The sequence below is a fragment of the Apodemus sylvaticus genome, chromosome 21, assembly GCF_947179515.1.
Source record: "Apodemus sylvaticus chromosome 21, mApoSyl1.1, whole genome shotgun sequence".
Classification (NCBI taxonomy): domain Eukaryota; kingdom Metazoa; phylum Chordata; class Mammalia; order Rodentia; family Muridae; genus Apodemus; species Apodemus sylvaticus.
Window position 1 is genome coordinate 34736423 of NC_067492.1, and position 21440 is coordinate 34757862.

At 40.7% G+C, this 21440-nt stretch overlaps 1 protein-coding gene and 1 non-coding gene across 9 annotated transcripts in view; both read left to right on the forward strand.

The window, feature by feature from the left end:
• Positions 1 to 21440, forward strand: part of Cnot1 (CCR4-NOT transcription complex subunit 1) — an 80089-nt gene that overhangs the window by 45601 nt on the left and 13048 nt on the right. For 2 of the 8 annotated variants that reach the window (XM_052166922.1, XM_052166927.1), the window contains exons 19-38: positions 149 to 295; positions 1937 to 2061; positions 2299 to 2585; positions 3171 to 3249; positions 4952 to 5182; positions 5670 to 5810; positions 7598 to 7777; positions 9105 to 9221; positions 9687 to 9797; positions 10106 to 10183; positions 10368 to 10545; positions 11521 to 11651; positions 13033 to 13329; positions 14143 to 14283; positions 14378 to 14482; positions 15328 to 15447; positions 18796 to 18987; positions 19410 to 19552; positions 20603 to 20711; positions 20806 to 20975. In XM_052166922.1, the coding sequence (XP_052022882.1) occupies positions 149 to 295; positions 1937 to 2061; positions 2299 to 2585; positions 3171 to 3249; positions 4952 to 5182; positions 5670 to 5810; positions 7598 to 7777; positions 9105 to 9221; positions 9687 to 9797; positions 10106 to 10183; positions 10368 to 10545; positions 11521 to 11651; positions 13033 to 13329; positions 14143 to 14283; positions 14378 to 14482; positions 15328 to 15447; positions 18796 to 18987; positions 19410 to 19552; positions 20603 to 20711; positions 20806 to 20975 (3082 nt within the window). Of the gene's footprint in view, positions 1 to 148; positions 296 to 1936; positions 2062 to 2298; positions 2586 to 3170; positions 3250 to 4951; positions 5183 to 5669; positions 5811 to 7597; positions 7778 to 9104; positions 9222 to 9686; positions 9798 to 10105; positions 10184 to 10367; positions 10546 to 11520; positions 11652 to 13032; positions 13330 to 14142; positions 14284 to 14358; positions 14483 to 15327; positions 15448 to 18795; positions 18988 to 19409; positions 19553 to 20602; positions 20712 to 20805; positions 20976 to 21440 lie in introns of those variants that run through there. The other 6 variants (XM_052166925.1, XM_052166929.1, XM_052166924.1 and 3 more) reach the window with 4 other exon arrangements.
• LOC127672242 (small nucleolar RNA SNORA46) lies at positions 8563 to 8697 on the forward strand. The gene has a single exon (XR_007974900.1). It is a non-coding gene; the product is annotated as a small nucleolar RNA SNORA46 (small nucleolar RNA).

Consider the following 21440-nt stretch of genomic DNA (forward strand, 5'->3'; position numbering starts at 1 on the left):
CCCTTGGGACGTGAAGGAGAAAAGCAGTTCATAGTTTGTCCTCTCATGCTCTTGTCCTTAGTCGCACATCATGTGCACATAGGAAGTTTAGTTGTTCTTGAAATGAGGAAGTACTGACTAAACTCCTGGCTGCCTTCATTCTCTCTAGTAGGTGGTCTTGGCACAGGAAGCCTGACTGGCATAGGAACTGGGGCCCTTGGACTTCCTGCAGTGAACAATGACCCTTTTGTACAGAGAAAACTGGGCACCTCTGGACTCAACCAGCCTACATTCCAGCAGAGTAAGATGAAACCTTGTAAGTGGTAGTGTTGTCTGTGATTGTGAAGTGTGACTGACACATGTAAAAATTTCATTTTATTTTCTGTTGTCAAGAAAATTATGTAGATAAAATTGACCTGTATGTTGGTAATAGGGTCATTAGCACTATGTTAGCTATATCCTTAGACTTGTGGAAATACACAAATGTGAATCAATAAAGCAAAAGCCATCACTTCACTTGTACTTGGAATTACCAGAACAGAATGATAGTGAAAGGTGTCCTCACCAAGTCACCCGGTGTAGGTATAGGAAAGGGAACAATTGGAATGTCACACAGAAATCTGTTAGTGTGGCTTTCAAGAAGTCAGGGGCCCCATGTGTGGTGTCACATTCCTTTACTCCTGTCATTTGAAGAAGGTGGATTTCCTGAGTTGTAGCCTAGCTGGCCCAGGCCATTCAGAGGTATATTGACAGACCCTTTCTCATGGGCAGAAAGAAGGAGCAGCCGAGATCTCAGATTTCTGTTTCAGTCAAATTACATATTACCTTCTTAGCATATGCAGGTTTATTTATTTACCTCATAAATATCACTGTGTAATATGAAGACCAATATTTAAGGCTTACTTATGTAGTAATATTGTCCAAAAGGAAAAAAAAAATTTATACACCCAGCAGCTTTGTTGGTTGACTTGCATGTCTGTTTTATTACTGGGGCTAAATATGGAAGATAGAATTGAAAGAGCTAGCACAGTGGTGTGGCGCACAGTGGTGTGGCTTGTAATCCCTGCTCATGAGAGACAGGAGCGAGTTCTAGCTAGCTTATGTTATTTATACACACTAGTTCTTTGGTTTTTGGATTTTGGTTTTTTTTTTTTTTTTTTTTTAAAGCAAAGGTGGTTAAGAGCACTGAGTACTCTTCAGAGGACCTAGGTTCAATTCCCAGAACCCAGATGGCAGATCTCAGCTGTCTGGACTGGGTGATTAAACACCCTCTTCTGTTCTGCAAGGGCACCATGCGTGTGCACAGATGAACCTGCAGGCAAAACACCAGTCAAAACACATACAAGTGATTTTTTTTTTTTAAACGGGTGGGGAGCAGGGTAGGTGTTTGTGGTGCAGGCCATTAATTCTAACAGGCAGATGGATCTCAGGTTCAAGGCCAGCCAGAGATACATACTGAAGTCCAGGGCAGCCAGAGATAATCATAACAGCATCCAATAAGCATCATCTGCATCATCATAATAACAATGCCCACTGACTTGTACATATTAGTGTGAAAGGTTTGTCTGAATGTTAATGTTTGTAGCATGCTTTGTGTTTGTGTGTGTTTTGTTGTTTGTTAAATTGTATATTTATTACTAAGCAATAAAGACTTGCTAATCATGAGTGGGTTTGTTAATGGTAAATGTGTTAGGAGTTGTAGCCTATTGAGCTTTTTACTGTAGTAGGGTTTACAAAATATTGTAGAAGAACTAAGTAAAGCAATTTATTTAGAAGTCTGTCTTGTCTGCCTGGACAGCTCTGGTGGTAAAATCCATCATTTGGTCTCGGGCCTTCAGTCTCTTTTATAATGTGTCCCCTCCTCCCCCCTAAAGTTGGAACCATATTAGTCTCTCTAGCTTTCCAGGGGAATTGAAAGACTTAACTATGTATACTGATAGCCTTTTCCTCCCCACAGCCGACTTGTCTCAGGTTTGGCCAGAGGCAAATCAGCACTTTAGTAAAGAAATAGATGATGAAGCAAACAGCTATTTCCAGCGAATATATAATCACCCCCCACACCCAACCATGTCCGTGGATGAGGTGAGTATCCAGGCGTCCTAATTTCTCATGTTTTTATAAACTTGAAATATGGGCACTTTCAAGGTTTTTAGAAATTAACTTAAATGTTGTAATCTTTTGAAATTTTAATGTTTGTGTTAAGCTCTGTTTTTTGCACTGGTAAATGCTTTTCTTAGCAAGTCTGTTATTAAGGTATATAAAGAAGATTCTTGGTAAAGTTTCTTGTATGTATATATTGTGCTCATCTTGCTTTTCTAGGTATTAGAAATGCTGCAGAGATTTAAAGACTCTACAATAAAAAGGGAGCGAGAAGTATTTAACTGTATGCTGAGGAACTTATTTGAAGAATATCGGTTTTTCCCCCAGTACCCTGATAAAGAATTACATATAACAGCCTGCTTGTTTGGTGGCATAATTGAAAAAGGACTGGTCACTTACATGGCATTGGGTCTGGCCCTGCGATATGTTCTTGAAGCCTTACGGAAGCCTTTTGGATCTAAAATGTATTATTTTGGTATTGCTGCACTAGATAGATTTAAAAATAGGTGAGTAGCTGGATTGACACTTCTTTGTTTCTTCTTCCCCCATCCCTCATCCTTCTCAGCCTTCTTCATTCTGGGTAGTATCTCTTCGTAGAGCAATAATTAGTGTGTATTACACACAATGCATACACTTCCATAAAGTATGTACTTGTGGGGCAGAGTAAATTGATCTTTCTCCTTCACTGTCACTAGTGCTGGGATTGCAGGCCCAGTGACCGTCCATACCTAGGTAATGGTTCATTTCCTGTGTACAGTGAGGTTCCTGAGTGTATTTTACCCCCACTCCCATCTTGGTGGTCATCTCCATGTCTCCCCCTCCCCAATAGCCAGGTTAGCCTTGAGCTTGTGCCCCTCTTCTGGGGATCTGGTGTCTTGGCCCCTGAGCAGCTGCATAGACATGATCACACATGTGGGCACGCACGCACGCACGCACCCACGCACGCACTTACTACACTAGGCTGGTAGTCTTCCATTTGACGTTTTCTTCAAGATAATGGTGGAGAAAGGATTTTCAATAATAGTGTTTGAAACAAAAGCCTTTTTCCTGTACTTACATGAAGTGATGAATGAACAATTTATTTTTGGCAGATTGAAGGACTACCCTCAGTATTGTCAACACCTGGCTTCTATCAGTCACTTTATGCAGTTTCCACATCATTTGCAGGAGGTAAGTGCCATGTTCTGTAATGGCCTTTCAGGTGGGCCGAGGCTCGATCTCCAGTGATTGTTTAGAGGTCTTGTGAGAAATGCTAGCAAGATTAAGCTGGTTTTTTAATTTGTTGTATTGTTATTGTGTGTAAGGATATGCACTTCATGGCCTGTACGGAGGTCAGAGGATACTTTGTGGGTCACAAGTCACACATGTTCTTGGAATTCACCTGCTGCTCCTTTGCTTCCTGGGCAAGCACGCTACTTATGGTTCCACAGCACCGTTTCTTCTTCTTCCTCGATTTGTTTGAGACATGGTCTCACTATGTACCTCTGACTGCCAAGAATTCAATAGGCTGTCTCAAAATTCAGAAATTCTCCTGCCTTTGCTTCTAAAGTGCAGGAATTAAAGGCATATGACACAATGTCAAGATTAAGATTGTTCAATGATCTCAATCTGCGTATTGTTCCTTGCTCTTTTTGCCTTAATCAGATAAAAATGTCATTCATTTTGTCATTTTGAGCTATGGTTTTCTTGGTTGAATTAAAAGGCTTTTACTATTTCTCGTGGCCTGGTGTTACTTTTGAACAGTTGATATATTTCACTCAGTGAATCTTTGTATATATGCAAAACTTTCCCGAGTCTAGGAACTAATGGAGTCCAAAGGTTGGCACAGCTCTTTCATCCTAGGAACTGCATCAGATCAAGGCCAGCCTAGTCGTCTTACATAGTGAGTTCCAGTCTTGCTAAGGTTATGTACTCTCCAAAACAAAATTACACAACCCAAAGTTGGTTTACAAATACTTCAAAAAACAAAATCTTTTTTAAGTTACCTGCTTAGATTCTATGGAGGAACTCGCTGGGTGGTCATTTTCTACAAAAGTAGACCCAGGAAATAATGCATAATCTTCTTGTGTTCTATTAAAATTTGAGAACCCTTTATAGTGTTTAATTTTCAAATGATAGACATTATGTCTCTGGCTTGCATTTGGATAGCCAATTTGTAATGAAATTTGTTTAATTTCTTAGAATTCTAAGTGTTCTCACACAGTAGATAGATTATAAGGAATAAGAATGATCACGTTTAAAATCTTAGCCTCCCAACCATGATTACAGCGTGGGTCGGAATTCTCATGAAGCCCCTACAGGAGGGAGAATTAGTGTTTCCCAAGGAATAGCTTCCTAACTTGTCAATTAGTATCAAGTCCACAATGTTAAACACATAAGGCAATCCTGAGTAGACTGAGCAGACCTTATGTATGTGGGGAGGGGTATACTAATTAGAGATAGGAATTTGGGTGGTACATAGGAAGATGGGTTTTTTTTGTTTGTTTTTTGGTATTTTGAGACAGGGTTTCTCTGTGTAGCCCTGGCTGTCTTGGAACTCACTCTGAAGACAAGGCTGGCCTTGAACTCAGAAATCCGCCTGCCTCTGCCTCCCAAGTTCTGGGATTAAAGGCGTGTGCCACTACTACCCAACAAGGAATTTTATTTACAGACATCTGAGAATGCTTTTTGAAATTGTTTTGTCAGGCTAGTTTAAAGCATTTTACCATAGTAATTTATCTTTATTGGTGTTCACAGTATCCTCTTAGGTATTGGTGCCGATATCGGGCAAGGATTAAAAGGAAACTAAAATTATTCTTATCCTGTCATAAAAGACAAAAATTCTTGATTGCTACTAAGATGTCTCTATATGTTTCCCTGTGTGCCAATATAGTACATCGAGTATGGACAACAGTCTCGAGATCCTCCTGTGAAAATGCAGGGCTCTATCACTACCCCTGGAAGTATTGCACTGGCCCAGGCCCAGGCCCAGGCCCAGGTTCCAGCAAAAGCTCCTCTTGCAGGTCAGGTTAACACAATGGTAACCACCTCAACAACCACCACTGTTGCTAAAACGGTTACAGTCACCAAGCCAACGGGAGTCAGCTTTAAGAAAGATGTGCCAGTAAGTTTGTCTTTTTGCTTTTCCAGGATCTGTTGGTGTAAATATGTAGTAGAGAATGTGTATGTTCTTTTACTGGAAGCATGAAGATCAACATTTCTCCCTATATTTCCCAGAGAGTACTGTGTAATATAATTCAGTAATGGGTTTAATGATCATACCAGTGTAGTTATACCATGTTTATTTTTCATGCTAATGAAATAATCTTGTAAAAATGGTTTATTACCTTTATATTTTACTGTTTATTTCGTGTGTGTGTGTGTGTGTGTGTGTGTGTGTGTGTGTAGTGCGCTATGATGTGTGTATGATGAGGTCAGAGTTAGTGCTCCTTTTGGCATGTGGGTCCCAGGAATTGAACTCAGGCTGAGCTTGGAGACAAGTGCCTTTTTTTTTTTAATATACCTTGTGAGCACTTGCCAACACTTGTGCTTTCTAGGACTTTCTAATGAAACACTTCAGCTTCTTTAACACTGCATATTATTACTTCTAGCCTTCTATAAATACAACAAATATCGATACATTGCTTGTGGCCACAGATCAAACTGAGAGGATTGTGGAGCCCCCAGAAAATATTCAAGAGAAAATTGCTTTTATTTTCAACAATCTCTCACAGTCAAATATGACACAGAAGGTAAGCATAATGTAATAGCTTATGAAACACCCTCTCCTTTTCCTTGATGGATGAAAGAATTAGTGTTTGTTTTGTTTTGACTCCTAAGTCAGGTGAGTTGGTCTGTCCAAGCTACTGAGGGAGAGGAACTGAACATAAGGAGTTTGAGGCTAGCTTTTTCTTTATTTGAAAATAAAAGTAATAAAAATAAAAACCCACGGGCTGGAGAGATGGCTCAGCAGTTAAGAGCAAGTTTAACAGTATCTTGGGGCTGGAGAGATGGCTCAGAGGTTAAGAGCACTGACTGCTCTTTCAGAGGTCCTGAGTTCAATTCCCAGCAACCACTTGGTGGCTCACAACCATCTGTAATGAGATCTGATGCCCTCTTCTGGTGTGTCTGAAGACAGCCACAGTGTACTCATATAAATAAAATAAACCTTTTAACAAAAAATAAAAAATAAAACCCCACAAACTCAGTTTAAAAGATAGGATTTTAGCTGGATGTGGTGGCGCATGACTTAAATCATTTTTTAAGGTATTTTTTATAGGAATTAAACAGTATCCTTTGTTACAGTATTGTTTCATAATGAGTTGTAGCCTTTTAAAAATAATGTCATGCTCTCCTGAGAAGGGAAGTGTCTTAGTCAGGGTTTCTAGTCCTGCACAAACATCATGACCAAGAAGCAAGTTGGGGAGGAAAGGGTTTATTGAGCTTACACTTCCATGTTGCAGTTCATCACCAAAGTCAGTCAGGACTAGAACTCAAGCAGTGTTGGAAGCAGGAGCTGATGCAGACAGAGGCCATGGAGGGATGTTTCTTACTGGCTTGCTTCCCCTGCCTTGCTCAGCCTGCTCTCTTATAGAACCCGAGAGCACCAGCCCAAAGGTGGTATCACCCACAAGGGGCTCTCCCCCCTTAATCACTAATTGAGAAAATGCCCCACAGCTGGATCTCATGGAGGCACTTCCCCAACTGAAGCTCCTTTCTCTGTGATAACTCCAGCCTGTGTCAAGTTGACAGACAAAACTAGCCAGTACAGGAAGTGCTATTTTCCTTCCTTTCTTTGAGACAAGGTCTCATTAACTAGCCTTGGCCAGCCTGGAACTCAACTTTGTTAACCTGGATGGCCTCTGGACTCTTATCTGCCTCCCAAGTGCTGGGATTGAAAGTATGCACTGCCATGCCGAACTTTGGTAGAAAGTTTTATGTTCCTCCAGAAACTCCTTTAATTGCTCATTATACCCCGTGAGCACCTCGAGGTAGAGCTGTGAAAAGCATAAGAGTGGTACTTGTCTCCTAAGACAGTGTTTTGAAATGACAGTGAGCTTGGTGACACGCAGTGAAATAGAGGCAGGCTGGTTCCAAGCCACCTAAGGTTACATAGAGAGATCCTACACACACCACGCACGCGCGCGCACACACACACACACACACACACACACACACACACACACCACGCACGCACACGCGCGGTAAATAGGTTTTTCTGTAACTTTAACATACTGGTTCTTGTGAACTTATAATTCTGACACTTGAGGCTGAGGGAAAGATGAAGGTGAAATGAGGTCAGCCTGGGCTATTTCATAGGAAAGCTCTGCCTTTAAAGAAGTACATAGCATATCTGTTAAAAACTGAAGATCACTTGTTAGCGTGTCATGGGTAAGGCCAAGCCCAATAGTTTAATATCATGTTACAGTTTTGTGAGAACCAGATGTTGTGTGTCGTGATTCAGAGAACCTGGACTTCATTTAATCTTTTTCTTTTTTAAATCCTAATTCTCTACTGCTTTGTCATGTTTCTTGGCCAGGTTGAAGAGCTTAAAGAAACTGTGAAGGAAGAATTTATGCCTTGGGTTTCCCAGTATCTAGTTATGAAAAGAGTCAGTATTGAGCCAAACTTTCATAGCCTGTATTCAAACTTTCTTGATACATTGAAGAATCCTGAATTTAACAAGATGGTTCTGAATGAAACCTACAGAAACATTAAAGTAAGAAGAGTTCTTATATTTCCTTCAGTATTTGCTTTCAGGTTGATCTTGGCAGGTGGAACTTGGGAAGATTTGTTGTTTTTCTTTGTGCTGTCTATGTTAGATGGCCATTGAAAGTGCCATAGATTTTGTCCGGAGTGTCACCTCCTGGGTTCCATATACATTTAAGTGACGTTTGTCGAGTATCTGCACATGCATGTCTCAGAGGACAGCTTTCAGGAGGTGCTTCTCTTGCAGAACATCAGAATGTCAGCTTGGGAACTGACTGGCCCAACTGTCTGGCTGGACTAGACATAACCCTATGTGTGACTTAAGTAGACCCTATGTATGACTTAAGTAGAGTCCATCTTCACAATTTGTTTTATCCTTCCATGTATGGGCTCAGAATTTTACTTCCTGTTGTATGTAACAAGACTCAGGATTTTTGTGGCATGCCATCTTGTTGACTTGTCATGTCTATGCGTGTGGTGAGTGCACTTCTTTCTTATCTCTTTGGAGATTAGGTACAATAAGTTCTCAGGTTTCTCTTTCCTGGTTTTTTAAGAAATAGTCTTACAGAAAACTCATTCTGCTGGTTGAATGTTAAAATACCTCGATTTCAGACCTATTTCAAATAGCTTTTGTTCTGGGATCCTATGTAGTATAAGTCAAACTCTTAGTATACTTATTCTGTAAAGTTCAACTACTTTATTTCTAAACTTCAGGAAACTTTGTACAGAAACAGTACAAACCAGATGGAGATGGGCCCCTTGGTTTCTGAGTGCCTTGGGGCAGGCTTAGGAACTAGCACTATATTTAAACCTATGTATGGGAAATTTCCCCATTCTTGGTTACGCTGTAGTGCAAAAGAATTCCTGGCTCCTTGTTGCACAGCTGACTCATGCCATTTTGCTGTTGCTTTCTGGAGTTAAGGAACATGATTGTTCAGCCATACTATCTTTTATACCAAGGATTATTGTAGTCTGTGATTTCCCATGTACTCTGAGGCAAATAATAACCATTCATTTGTGTTCTCTCTCTCTCTCTCTCTCTCTCTCTCTCTCTCTCTCTCTCTCTCTCTCTCTCTCTCTCATGCTGGGACTCTGATTTCGGGTCTTGTACATGGTAGATGACTATTGTTCTTAGCACCTTAAAATATTTTTCAAAGATAATATCAACAGTTTGCTAATGAACACAATACCAACATGGCACATGGGATAGATGTACTTTGTGTATATGCTCAGAATTGATTACTTTTAAAAATTCCAGTGAAACTCTCAAATACGAAAATGAGAATTTATTTTATAAACTTGTTCACTTATATTTTATAAATCCTGTATTATCGCAGGTGCTGCTGACTTCTGATAAAGCTGCGGCCAATTTCTCAGATCGTTCTTTGCTGAAGAACTTGGGACATTGGTTAGGAATGATCACATTAGCTAAAAATAAACCCATCTTACACACGGTGAGTTTTTGAACTTGGCTAGAGTTCAAAACTAGTCACTGGAATTTTGTAAGACATTGACCATGTTTGAATTTTTTTTTTTTCCTTTTGGATTTGGCTTTTTCGAGACAGGACTTCTCTGGCTGTTCTGGATCTCACTCTGTAGACCAGGCTGACCTCGAACTCAGAAATCCACTTGCTTCTGCCTCCCAGAGTGCTGGGATTACAGGTGTCTCCACCACCACCACCTCCCGACTTCATGTCTGAATTCTTAATTCTATGCTCATGGTCTCAGGATTTTTTAGGATACAGAAAAGCCTGTGGGGTGTGCTTTTTGTCAGGCAAGGGTCAAATAATGTATTGATTGTATTTTGGGAAATGAGCTTTTTATGAGATACCATTCTTAGGTTCTTATTTTACCTTTCCCTGAGGACTTCAAGAACAGAAGAACATCAGCTTCTCAACATTTCTGTTTTAAAATTCTAGGACTTGGATGTGAAGTCTTTGCTGTTAGAGGCTTATGTCAAAGGACAGCAGGAGCTGCTCTATGTCGTGCCCTTTGTTGCCAAAGTTCTAGAGTCCAGCATTCGGAGTCTGGTGAGCAAATGTTATTCGTGGTGAATTTGTAAGATTGCTAAAACGATTCCCAAGAGATTATAGCTTTATTTTTTGGCACATAGAGCTAGTTCAATAAGTCCTCCTTTGTTAATTCTAGATAATTTGTAAAGTTAGGTAAAGAGGCTAAATGTATTTAAAGGCTTTCAGCTTTGTTGTTTTCCTGGGATGTGATGTATCTAGCAATGGGACTTTTGACATGGTCATGTTTATCTAATTTTTTAAATGTTGAAATAATACAAAGTAAAGGTTTGATTTAGAACTGGCTTAATATAATAGCTCTTCTTTAGGTTTTTAGACCACCAAATCCCTGGACAATGGCAATTATGAATGTATTGGCTGAGCTGCACCAGGAGCATGACTTAAAGGTAAAATAATTGCTTCTCTCTTCTCTGTGCCATAAGATGATTGAATGTTGCAGTAAAGATAGACCAGTACAGGGGGTAGGCAGTGGGCATTGCACCTTTTTTTTTCACCATTGAATTGAATGGTAGGATATATTATGGACAAAGCTCAAATATTCTCTTATTCTAATATGCTGGAATTCTGCAGTTAAACTTGAAGTTTGAGATTGAGGTGCTCTGTAAGAACCTTGCATTAGACATCAATGAGCTTAAACCTGGAAACCTGTTGAAAGACAAAGATCGCCTGAAGAACCTAGATGAACAACTCTCTGCTCCAAAGAAAGATGTCAAACAGCCAGAAGAGCTTCCTGCCATCACAACAACAAGTAAGTGCAGAAGTCGCTCAGAACCTTCTCAGATGGTGCCACTCCACATGAGCCACCTAGTTAGTAACTATCCCGTATTGTGTACCTTCTAATTATCAAGTGTGAGTAACATCTAAGGGTAGTCTTCTCAGTAAATTGTCTCACTATCTTTTTAAGATAATCTTAAATATGAGTAAATGAATTGTTCTTATATCATAACCTTGCTAGCTTATCTCTTAAAACATTGAAGTATCACAAGTACTTGAATGACATAATAGTATGCATTATTTCTTAAAATCCTAGGTTTGCCAGGTCAGTCCTGCATACAAGGAGAATATTATCTGTATCAAGACAGTCAGGACTGGGTTTAGGGGTACAGGGTTCTAGTCTTGAGAAACTAAAACAAGGAGGATTGTGAGCTTAAGGCCAACTTAAGTAAGCTACATGAACTTGAAGCAGCTTGGGATCCTGTTTAAAAACCAATCCACAATCAGACAGACACACATTGCACACATAGAGAGACATGCGCACACTCACTAGTGAGGCACACAGGTGCCTCTCTGGTGATGCAGGGATGGCTTTGGGAATGGGATGTAGTTATATTAAACAGTGAGGAATTGGTAGACTATGCCAACCAGTACCCTACACTTTTTTCCCCACCTTCTCTTGGCATCTGACAAATTTCAAGTGAGCCTGGTAAAGGCTAGGTTGAGGACATATGCCCATAACACTGCCAGATATTTAAAGCTTGGCCTGCCTAGTACAGGATTATCCTGAACATGTCCCTGTGCTGTAAACACTGCTACTAACAGACATATACTTGGCTCATATTTCATACAATAGTAGAATTTCTTTTTCAGAATTGGAAAAATAAGATATCAGCTGCCCCTTCTCGAGTTGAGATCCAGTTTAAGTAGATAAGATCCATTTATTATTGTCCAGCTAATGTTTGTGTACAGTCAGTAAATGTGCTCTTATCTTTTACTTTACATGTAGCAACTTCTACAACACCAGCTACCAGTACTACGTGTACAGCCACAGTTCCCCCACAGCCACAGTACAGCTACCACGACATCAATGTCTATTCTCTAGCAGGCCTGGCACCTCATATTACTCTAAACCCTACAGTGAGTAAAAACTGATCCTTCTCCTTTTAAAAGATTATGTGTTTTACCTGAATGCATGCCTGTGCACTACATGTTCATTAGGTACCCAAGGTGATCAGAGAAGGACATGAAAGCCAGGTGGTGGTGGCGCACACCTTTAATCCCAGCACTTGAGAGGCAGAGGTTGGCAGATTTCTGAGTTCAAGGCCAGCCTGGTCTGCAGAGTGAGTTCCAGGACAGCAAAGGCTACACAGAGAAACCCTGTCTCAAAAAAAAAAAAAAAAAACCCAAAAAACCAAACAACAACAACAACAACAACAACAAAAGGACCTGAGATCTCCTGAAATTGGAGGTACAGGTGATTGTGAGTGAGAGCAGCAAGTGCTTGTTCCTGGACCTTCTCTCCAGCCCCAGGATTCTTTGAATTCTGGTTTGTGGCAGAGGGAACTATGGTTACTTTCCCAGGGCTTTTTTAAAGAAGTGGGGGATCTCTAATGCATATATTACAAATAGGCAATTGTTTTAAGTGATTAGGATTCCTATTTGTTACTCTTACCCTACCCCACAGTGATTTAATTATGCCAGCAATAAAAAGCACAATTTTAGATAATCCATATTAGCTCAAAAGATTCTTCTTAATGTATACTGTAGTATTTTCCTTTTGCCTTCATTATCATGTCACTTTGTCCTGCTATTAAGCCATTTTTTTTTTTTTGTCAGACTGCAGTTTCTATATACAATTTTTTGTTGGCTTGTTTGTTTGGTCAGTTGGTTGGTTGGTTTTTTGAGACAGGGTTTCTCAGTGTAGCCCTGGCTGTCCTGGAACTCACTCTGAAGACCAGGCTGGCCTTGAACTCAAGAAATCCGCCTGCCTCTGCCTCCCAAGTGCTGGGATTAAAGGTGTGCGCCACCACTGCCAGGCTGTAGATACAATTTTTAATGCAAAATTAATCACGTTTATTTTTTATGTATATGAATGTTTTGCCTGCATGCATGTACAAGCCACATGTATGCCTGAGAAGGTCAGAAGGGGGTATCAGATCTCCTGGAAATGGAGTTTTGGATCATTGTGAAGCCACCATGTGAGTGCGGGAACAATATCCCAGAGACTTGCAAGAACAGCAAGTGCTTTTCACTATCAAGCCATCTTCTGATACTGCCTTTCTAATAATTAATTTAGCCATAACTTTAACTTAGAAATCCATATGTTTATAAGCAAGTACTATGTGTTTAATCAACAGTTTGTCTGTTAAAATTGCACGGGGTCACAGGTTATCCTGAATTCTTTTTTCCTAGCTTCTATGTCTTAGAGTTTTGTTAGTTTTATATAAACACTGTGGTTTCTGTAGCATTGAAGGAATACCAGAGGCAAACATGACTGTACCTCCTTTCCTCCCTCCAGATCCCTTTATTTCAAGCTCATCCGCAGTTGAAGCAGTGTGTGCGGCAGGCCATTGAACGAGCTGTGCAGGAGCTAGTGCACCCTGTGGTGGACCGCTCAATTAAGATTGCTATGACCACCTGTGAACAGATAGTCAGAAAGGACTTTGCCCTGGATTCTGAGGAATCTAGAATGAGAATAGCTGCTCATCACATGATGCGGAACTTGACAGCTGGAATGGCTATGATTACTTGCAGGGAACCTTTGCTGATGAGCATATCTACCAACCTAAAAAACAGTTTTGCCTCAGCCCTTCGTGTAAGTAGACTGTTTTGTGAACTATACAATATATTACTGGTCTGTAAAGTGTTTGGGCCTGTGCTACTGACTACTTGATCCTGAAACAACCTTTGTGTGTGCCTGTGTGTGTTAGGACAAACTCCTTAGCACTGAAGGACACTTGAGATTCTAAGTTGTGTTAAGGCAAAGTGCCACATTTGCTTCTTTTGTGTGTCCTTTGTGCTTAGTGCTGTTTGTCATATACTCATCAGTGTACCCAAGCATTTTCTTAGAGAAGCAAAGATTTTTTTTTTTAAGTTTTGATCCAGGGTCTCAAATATAGATGAATTTAGATTGCAGAAGTTGAAATAGTTCATAATAAAAACATTAAAGTGCTGGGTGGTGGTGGCTGCACACGCCTGTAATCCCAGCACTTGGAAGGCAGAGGCAGGCGGAGTTCGGGGCCAGCCTGGTCTACAGCGTGAGTTCCAGGACAGCCAGGGCTATATGGAGACCCCCTGTCTTGAAAACAAAAACAAAAAAAAATTTTTTTAAAAAAGTGACTTTGTATATATAGTTACTTCACTTTGTCTCTTCAAGTAACTTTTTAAGTCTTGGGTATCAGATTTAAGAGTTCTTGCTTCTTAACAGTTAACATTTTTCAATACGTTCACTACAACCTAGTGAAATGTTTTAAAATATTTTCATCTTAATGTGAAAGAATTATGAATATTTGCAGATATTGGCTGATACATAGGTAGTAGCAGAAAATGTAGTCACCTGCTGTGCATACTGCATTTCCTATTGTACATTTCAAAATTACTCTTCTCTTTCATCTTGTGTTCTCGATAGACTGCATCCCCACAGCAAAGGGAAATGATGGACCAGGCCGCTGCTCAGTTAGCTCAGGACAATTGTGAGTTAGCTTGTTGTTTTATTCAGAAAACTGCAGTGGAGAAAGCAGGCCCTGAGATGGACAAGAGATTGGCAACTGTAAGTGTTTAGCGTGTATCTATAACGTTGTGGCTTCTTTGAATCTGATGAAGTGTCTCATAACAAGAACCTCAGTGACTTTTTTTATTTGTAGGAATTTGAGCTGAGGAAACACGCTCGGCAGGAAGGACGCAGATACTGTGACCCTGTGGTGTTAACGTATCAAGCAGAGCGCATGCCAGAGCAGATCAGGCTAAAAGTGAGAATCGAGGCCTGGCCTCCTGGCTCCACCCTTGTGTTCTCTGTGTCTGTTGCATGACCCCTCAGGAGGACTGTGGGATGTATCTAAGTACACTTTCCTAGAGCGAGTATGGAAATTCTTGTCCCTCCAGTACTTGAGTTTTGGTATAGAAAGAGTTCGTGTACTTAAACTTTCCCACCTTGAATTTGACTTTTCTTATTTTTTGCTATTTACTTTTTTATTGATGGCTCCTTATTGATCCTGACAAGCTGGTGAGGGTCTGATCCTCTTCACCAGCACCAAGGGAGAAATCTATGGCAGACTCACCTGAGGCATCTCCTAGTGATTACTGTTGAGCTGCGGCTTCCATGCAGATGAGACTGCCTCAGATTTATAATCATCTGGTCTCTACTTCCCAAGTGGCTAGCTGGGATTGCAGCTGTAGGGACTCTAGTAAGGAATTATTAATGACTGTAAATGACACTGATTCTAAAAGAAAAATGAGAAAGCCTCTTCTGTGGTCTGTTGGCTTGCATGCTGCCGTGTGTTGTGTTAACTGACCTATCAGAATTCTGTGCAGGCTTGTCACTTGCAAAAAATAAGTTTCAGCCTGACATTATGGCAGGAGGTGGTGGTGGTGGTGGTGGTGGTGGTAGTGGTGGTAGTGGTGGTGGTGGTGGGGAGTGTGTGCCTCAAGAATCTCTGAGTTTGGGGCCACAGAGAGAGACACTCCATCTTAACCCTTCCACCTCAAAACAAAATAATAATAATAATAATAATAATAATAATAATAATAATAAAGTTTCTTTTGATTAAGAAGTAAATTCTACCAAAAAAAAAAAAAAAGGTTTTCTTCTTTTAAGGTTGGTGGTGTGGACCCAAAGCAGCTAGCTGTCTATGAAGAGTTTGCACGAAATGTGCCTGGCTTCTTACCCACAAATGACTTAAGTCAGCCTACAGGGTTTTTAGCTCAGCCCATGAAGGTAAATACCTCATTTGTTTGTGTTGTGAAATATAATTTAATATGCATTGCTTTCTGCTTGAAGCTTGTTACTGGGTAGGGGCGTGGAAGCCACTGGGTCACAGGTTGGGTAGGGTGTGGAAGCCACTGGGTCACAGATTGGCAGGCAGTCTGGTACATCCTGGCACTAGGCTGACTACTGTTTAGCTCAAGGTAACTTAACTCTAGATTTCCCTTATCTTTTTTTTTTTTTGTCTTTTTTTTTTATTCGATATATTTTTTATTTACATTTCAAATGATTTCCCCTTTTCTAGCCCCCCACTCCCCGAAAGTCCCATAACCCCACTTTTCTCCCCCTGTCCTCCCACCCACCCCTTCCCACTTCCCCATTCTGGTTTTGCCCTATACTTGTTCACTGAGTCTTTCTAGAACAAGGGGCCATATCTTTTTTGTCTTGTTTCTTTAATTTATACTTAAATTTCATCAAAGGAAGAGTTTCTAAGATTGTGTGAGACATTTAATTGAGGTTGACAATACAAGGAAAACATTTTCCCATCAACCACTTGAAGTTGTTGAGCTGCTGTCCACTTTGCTTCTGTTGATTTTCTTTTAGAAAGAAAATGATATAAATGCCTTTATGGAATATGTATTCTCGGAAGGCTCTCATCTCTTTTAAAAATAGTTTAAAGTTTATTCTTCATTAATCTCATCTCTATTATCTCCTCATTTATCTGTCTCCAGTTCCCCTGGAGTCCCAGGAAAGAGAAAAAGATTCCTGTAAATTGTTTTTTGACTTCCACATATGCATCCATACTCTCATTAAATAAATAACCTGCTGAATTTAAGCAGGGCAGCCTGCATCTGTGTGAGTATAGTTGAGGTTTTTACTGGATCCTAGCAGCTTAACATCAACTATACCCCCACCCCACCCCCCAAAAAAAACAATGATTCCCTCTCCACCCAGCCTCAAGTACCTGTCGTTCATTTCTGGTGGAGTGTTGATGGTCCGCCTTGTGCTTGTGTTGTGTTAACTGTCCTATCAGAATTCTGTGCAGGCTTGTCACTTGCGGAAAAGTAAGTTTCAGCCTGACATTATGGCAGGAGGTGGTGGTGGTGGTGGGGAGTGTGTGCCTCAAGAATCTCTGAGTTTGGGGCCAGACTGGTATACATAATAAGTTCTAGTACCTAGTGCTGTGAGCAGAGCTGCTGGGAGTCCCCATCACATACACAGACCTCTTTATGGAGGACATCTCCTGCTATCTGCCTCTTAAATTGTTCACATTCTCCCCACGCCTTGGAGGAAGTGATACTAATATCTGTTCAGGGCTGAGTTTAGTAGATACTCATTCTCAGCTCCTTGACCAGTCTTCACTGTTAACCATTGGAAAACAAACTTTTGCAGCATAGACTGAGAGGTGCATTTATCTTAAGAGTATAAAGATCAATATATAGTAGACAGTTTGACAACATGTCCACTTTAGCCAAACAAAAGTAGTAATTTCTTCTCTCCCCACCAGAGTCTCTGATCTTCCCAGCCATGGACTTTTAGCCAGTTTTATAGTGTCGGGCTTGAATTCCCTCCTTGGAGTGGTACTGACTCCAGTCAGAAGATGCAGATCATCCCCACATTCATGCCACTGTCGCACCAGTACGCATACCTTGCCTGACAGATTGGTATAGCTTACATGGCTCATAGCTGAGTAGGGCTACAGGTAACTCCCCAGCAGCCTACAGAGTAGTTTCCTAAGACAAGAAAGCTACCTAGCAGAGAGGAAGCTTACAGCCATTGCTAGCTTTTTTTTTTCTTCTGTCCTATAACCAACGTGTACTGTTTTAAGCATTGTGGTTTTGCACCTCTTTCTGGTTGGCAGCTGTAATTGTAGTAGCTTCTTCTGTTTTGAGGGGCTCTGAGTCTTCCCTGATCAACAACAACCTGTAGGTATGAATGGAATTTTGGTAACTAGGGTATCATTTACTAATATTGAACACTGCCCATTCAGTCTCAGTATTTCTCCTCCCGTTGCCTTCTCTGAATGTGTATACACAAATAAGTTTTGTTTGCTTGTTTGTGTGTGTGTGTGTGTGTGTGTGTGTTTATTTTTTTATATGTGAGACTGGGATTCATAGAGCCCAGACGCACTTTAGACTCTGTAGCTAGCCAAGGACCCACCACCTTAATGTTAGAATTACAAATGTACAACACCACTGCACTTGGTTCTGAGGTCCTGAAGATTGACCTTTTTTTATACTAAAGAAGCACACTACCCACTAAACTACATCCTTAGATTTTTTGTTTTTTAATTACTGGTTTACAAAGTAGTGACATCCCCACCCCCAGCAGGATAGCATGTAGCCCTGACTATCCTGGCTCAGTTTTGCCTCCAAGTGCTGGAATTCAAGGCGTGTTTCACTGTGCCAGCCAAAGTAGAGAGTTTAAAGGTCTTTGAATCCTTTTAGCTAAGCACAGCCTCACCACAAGCATTTGGAGCGACAGGTTCAATTATATTGAGGCTTGCCTTGAGCTAGAATTTATCATTTTTATTTCTCTATCTCTCCATCCATCCATCCATCACACTTCATGCATGTACAGTAATGCTCATGTGGCTTATAGTGGTTTCTTTATAACCATAGCATGCAAATGTTAATATCAAGATGGACCCTAGGCTACTGTCCTGAGCGCTTCAGCCATTTCACGTCTTATTGTTAGAACAATTGCAGGCCCATGCTACCACACCCATCTTTACTGTGTTCTAGAGATGTGAACTCAGGTCGTCACGGTTGCAGGGTAAGCTCTTGACCCACTGAGCTATCTTTCCAGTCCAGTAGTAGAGTTTTGGTAGGAAAAACACACGGCCAAATGTGAAATCGTATGTCTTAATCCCAGTCAGTACTCAGAAGGTAGAAGCAGGCAGATCTTGGAGTTACACGCTAGTCTGCTCTGCAGAGCTAGGTCCAAGACAGCCAGGGCTACACAGAGAAAGAAACCGTGTCTCAGAAGATGAAAAAGGGGAAGCACAAAAGCAATGGTTTTTATTTGCATAGTCGAGCTTCAACACTTGGTGGAAGTAAGTATTAGATCGTTTGAAAGCTAACACATTTTGTTAAGTCGAAAAAGGCTTTCTGGATGGCACACTTGCAGTACTCAGTCTTCTGCATTATTGTATTATGCTGATTACTAAATTGTATTTATTGATGCTAGCCAGGCCTCTTAAAAATGTCTGTCCTGGTCGTGCATTACCCCCACTTAATAATACTAAGACTGAATAGACCAAGATATGCCAAGGACTGACTTCTGTTTTATTGGTGCATTATGCCAGCGAACACCCTTAAAACTGTTTGCTTATCTCTGGCTATTTCTTTTCTAAAACAGCAAGCTTGGGCAACAGATGATGTAGCTCAGATTTATGATAAGTGTATCACAGAACTGGAGCAGCACCTACATGCCATTCCACCAACTTTGGCTATGAATCCTCAAGCCCAGGCTCTCCGAAGTCTTTTAGAGGTTGTAGTATTGTCTCGGAATTCTCGGGATGCGATAGCTGCTCTTGGATTACTACAGAAGGTTGGTTCTTAAGCTATTGCTTGTAGAAGGAACTTGGTCTATAGATTTTGGTCTATATCTGATTCTATATATTTAGAATTGAGCTTTAAATATTAATACAAACAAAAAAATTAATGCAAACCAAGTATTGTTGATTCCCACCCCATACCCCCTTCCGTAGAATGTCCTTATAGCAGTTAGAAGTAGTAAGGTTTATGGGACATCTTTTTCATATGATAATATTTTCTTGGAGCTATAATGAGTGGAAAAACTATAAGAAGATTTAAGATGACAAATACTAAAGAAAAAGCTTAAACTAGATAGAAGTTGAGAATGGAGATAAGAATTCTGAAGCTTCAGAAATTATGTACTTTGTGTTTGATTTCCAGCTCTAATAGTTGAGTTTTGTGTTTTACATGCTTGTAAATCCTTTGTGTTCGTAGGCTGTAGAAGGCTTATTAGATGCCACAAGTGGTGCTGATGCTGATTTACTGCTGCGATACAGGGAATGCCACCTGTTGGTACTGAAGGCTCTGCAGGATGGCAGGGCATACGGATCTCCATGGTGCAACAAACAAATCACAAGGTAGGAGACTTTAGAAAACTAGACATTACTGGACTATCTTTATAATTACTTTAGATTTCTGAAGTTTATGTACATAAACGTTATGCATGTGTGGTTTTCATTGCATGTGTGTATGTGTACCATGTGGGTGCATCTGGTGTCTACAGAGGAGAGGACATGTGAGCCCCTGAAACTGGAGTTAGCATGATGGTGGGCTGCCATGTGGGTTGGGTACTGCTGTAAAGCGAACCTGGGACTTTTGCAAAAACAAAGTGTGCTTTACGCCACTGAGCCATCTTTTCAGCCCCATGGACTAGATCTTGTCATATTTTGTTTCTAGATGTTTTTCTTTTGTCTACAAGATAAATGGGGCTTTGAAATCTGTGATTCTAAGGGATAAGAATTGAGTGGTTCTGAAACATGCCTTTGAGGAGTAAACTTCAGGTCATTTGTTTTCATGATTTTACATTCATAGTAGCATTCATGGTAAACGTTTTAGTGTCTTGAATGAAATCCCTCCTGTTTCCCAAAATTTGAATGCAAAGTTTAGGCTTTTTTAGCATTAGGCCATCTCTTCTACTGGCTAGGCCTGTATTTGTTTGTATTTATATTGTTTATGAGGATGCCGTAGACCTCATGTATGCTAAGCCTAGGTGGTATTTGAATATCCCTTGCCTGCCTATTTTTTTAAAACAATACTATTTTATTTTTGTTTGTCTTTGTTTTGTTTGCAGCTGTCTTTTAAGACATCTTTGTGTAGAGCACATGGCTAATGTGGTTAGTATGGTTAAAATGCTGTCTTTTTCTGGCCTGGAAAGATGGCTCAGCAGTTAAGGGCATTGACTGCTCTTCCAGAGAATCCGGATTCAAATCCCAGTACTCACATGGCAGCTTATAACTATCTGTAACTCCCAATATCTGACACTCCCACATAGACATGCATGCAGACAAAACACCAATGCACATAAAATAAAAATAAATACGAGAGAGAGAGAGAGAGAGAGAGAGAGAGAGAGAGAGAGAGAGAGAGAGAGAGAGAGAGATTGATTAAAACAATGTTGTTTTTTTTAGGTGCCTAATTGAATGTCGAGATGAATATAAATATAATGTGGAGGCTGTGGAGTTGTTAATTCGAAATCATTTGGTTAACATGCAGCAGTATGATCTTCATCTTGCTCAGGTATGGGAGATATTTAACTTGAGTGGATTAAAGGATTTAGGAAGTGCTTTTTGTTCTTTAGTCATTAACTCTCTTGAATTTGCTGTGTTGCCAGTCGATGGAGAATGGCTTGAACTACATGGCTGTGGCGTTTGCTATGCAGTTGGTAAAAATCCTGCTGGTGGATGAAAGGAGTGTTGCCCATATCACTGAGGCAGATCTGTTCCATACTATTGAAACCCTCATGAGAATTAATGCTCATTCCAGAGGCAATGCTCCAGAAGGGTAAGAATGAAATGCTCTGCTCTCCTGTTCACTCAGCAGTCTCTAAAGAACTTCAGAAATTAGATATACACTGGCACTAGCATAACTTGTGACTTTTTAAACCTATAACATAATTTCAGGTTGGTCCAATATTTTCCTGAAAGTGCGAATTCTTAACCAGCTGCCTTCTTGATAGAGAGCTGTCCATGCCAGGACTGCTGAGTAGGGAGTGGCTGGCCGGATGGCCAGCTTGAACACTGGCTGTTAGGCAGGAGATAAACCTCAGCCAGTGAAGGGCTCTCAGGGTCCTTAGGGAGCCCCGGTTCCCGGCTGCCAGCTTTTGATACAAACCTGTAATGCCCCTGCTGAGTTAGGCACAGGTGGCATAGCCTAATCAGCAAGAGGTCCCGGTGAGAGACTTTTTCAGAAAACCAAGTGCTGAATGCTGCTGAAATGTACCCAAGGCTGTCCTCTGGCTTCCTTAAG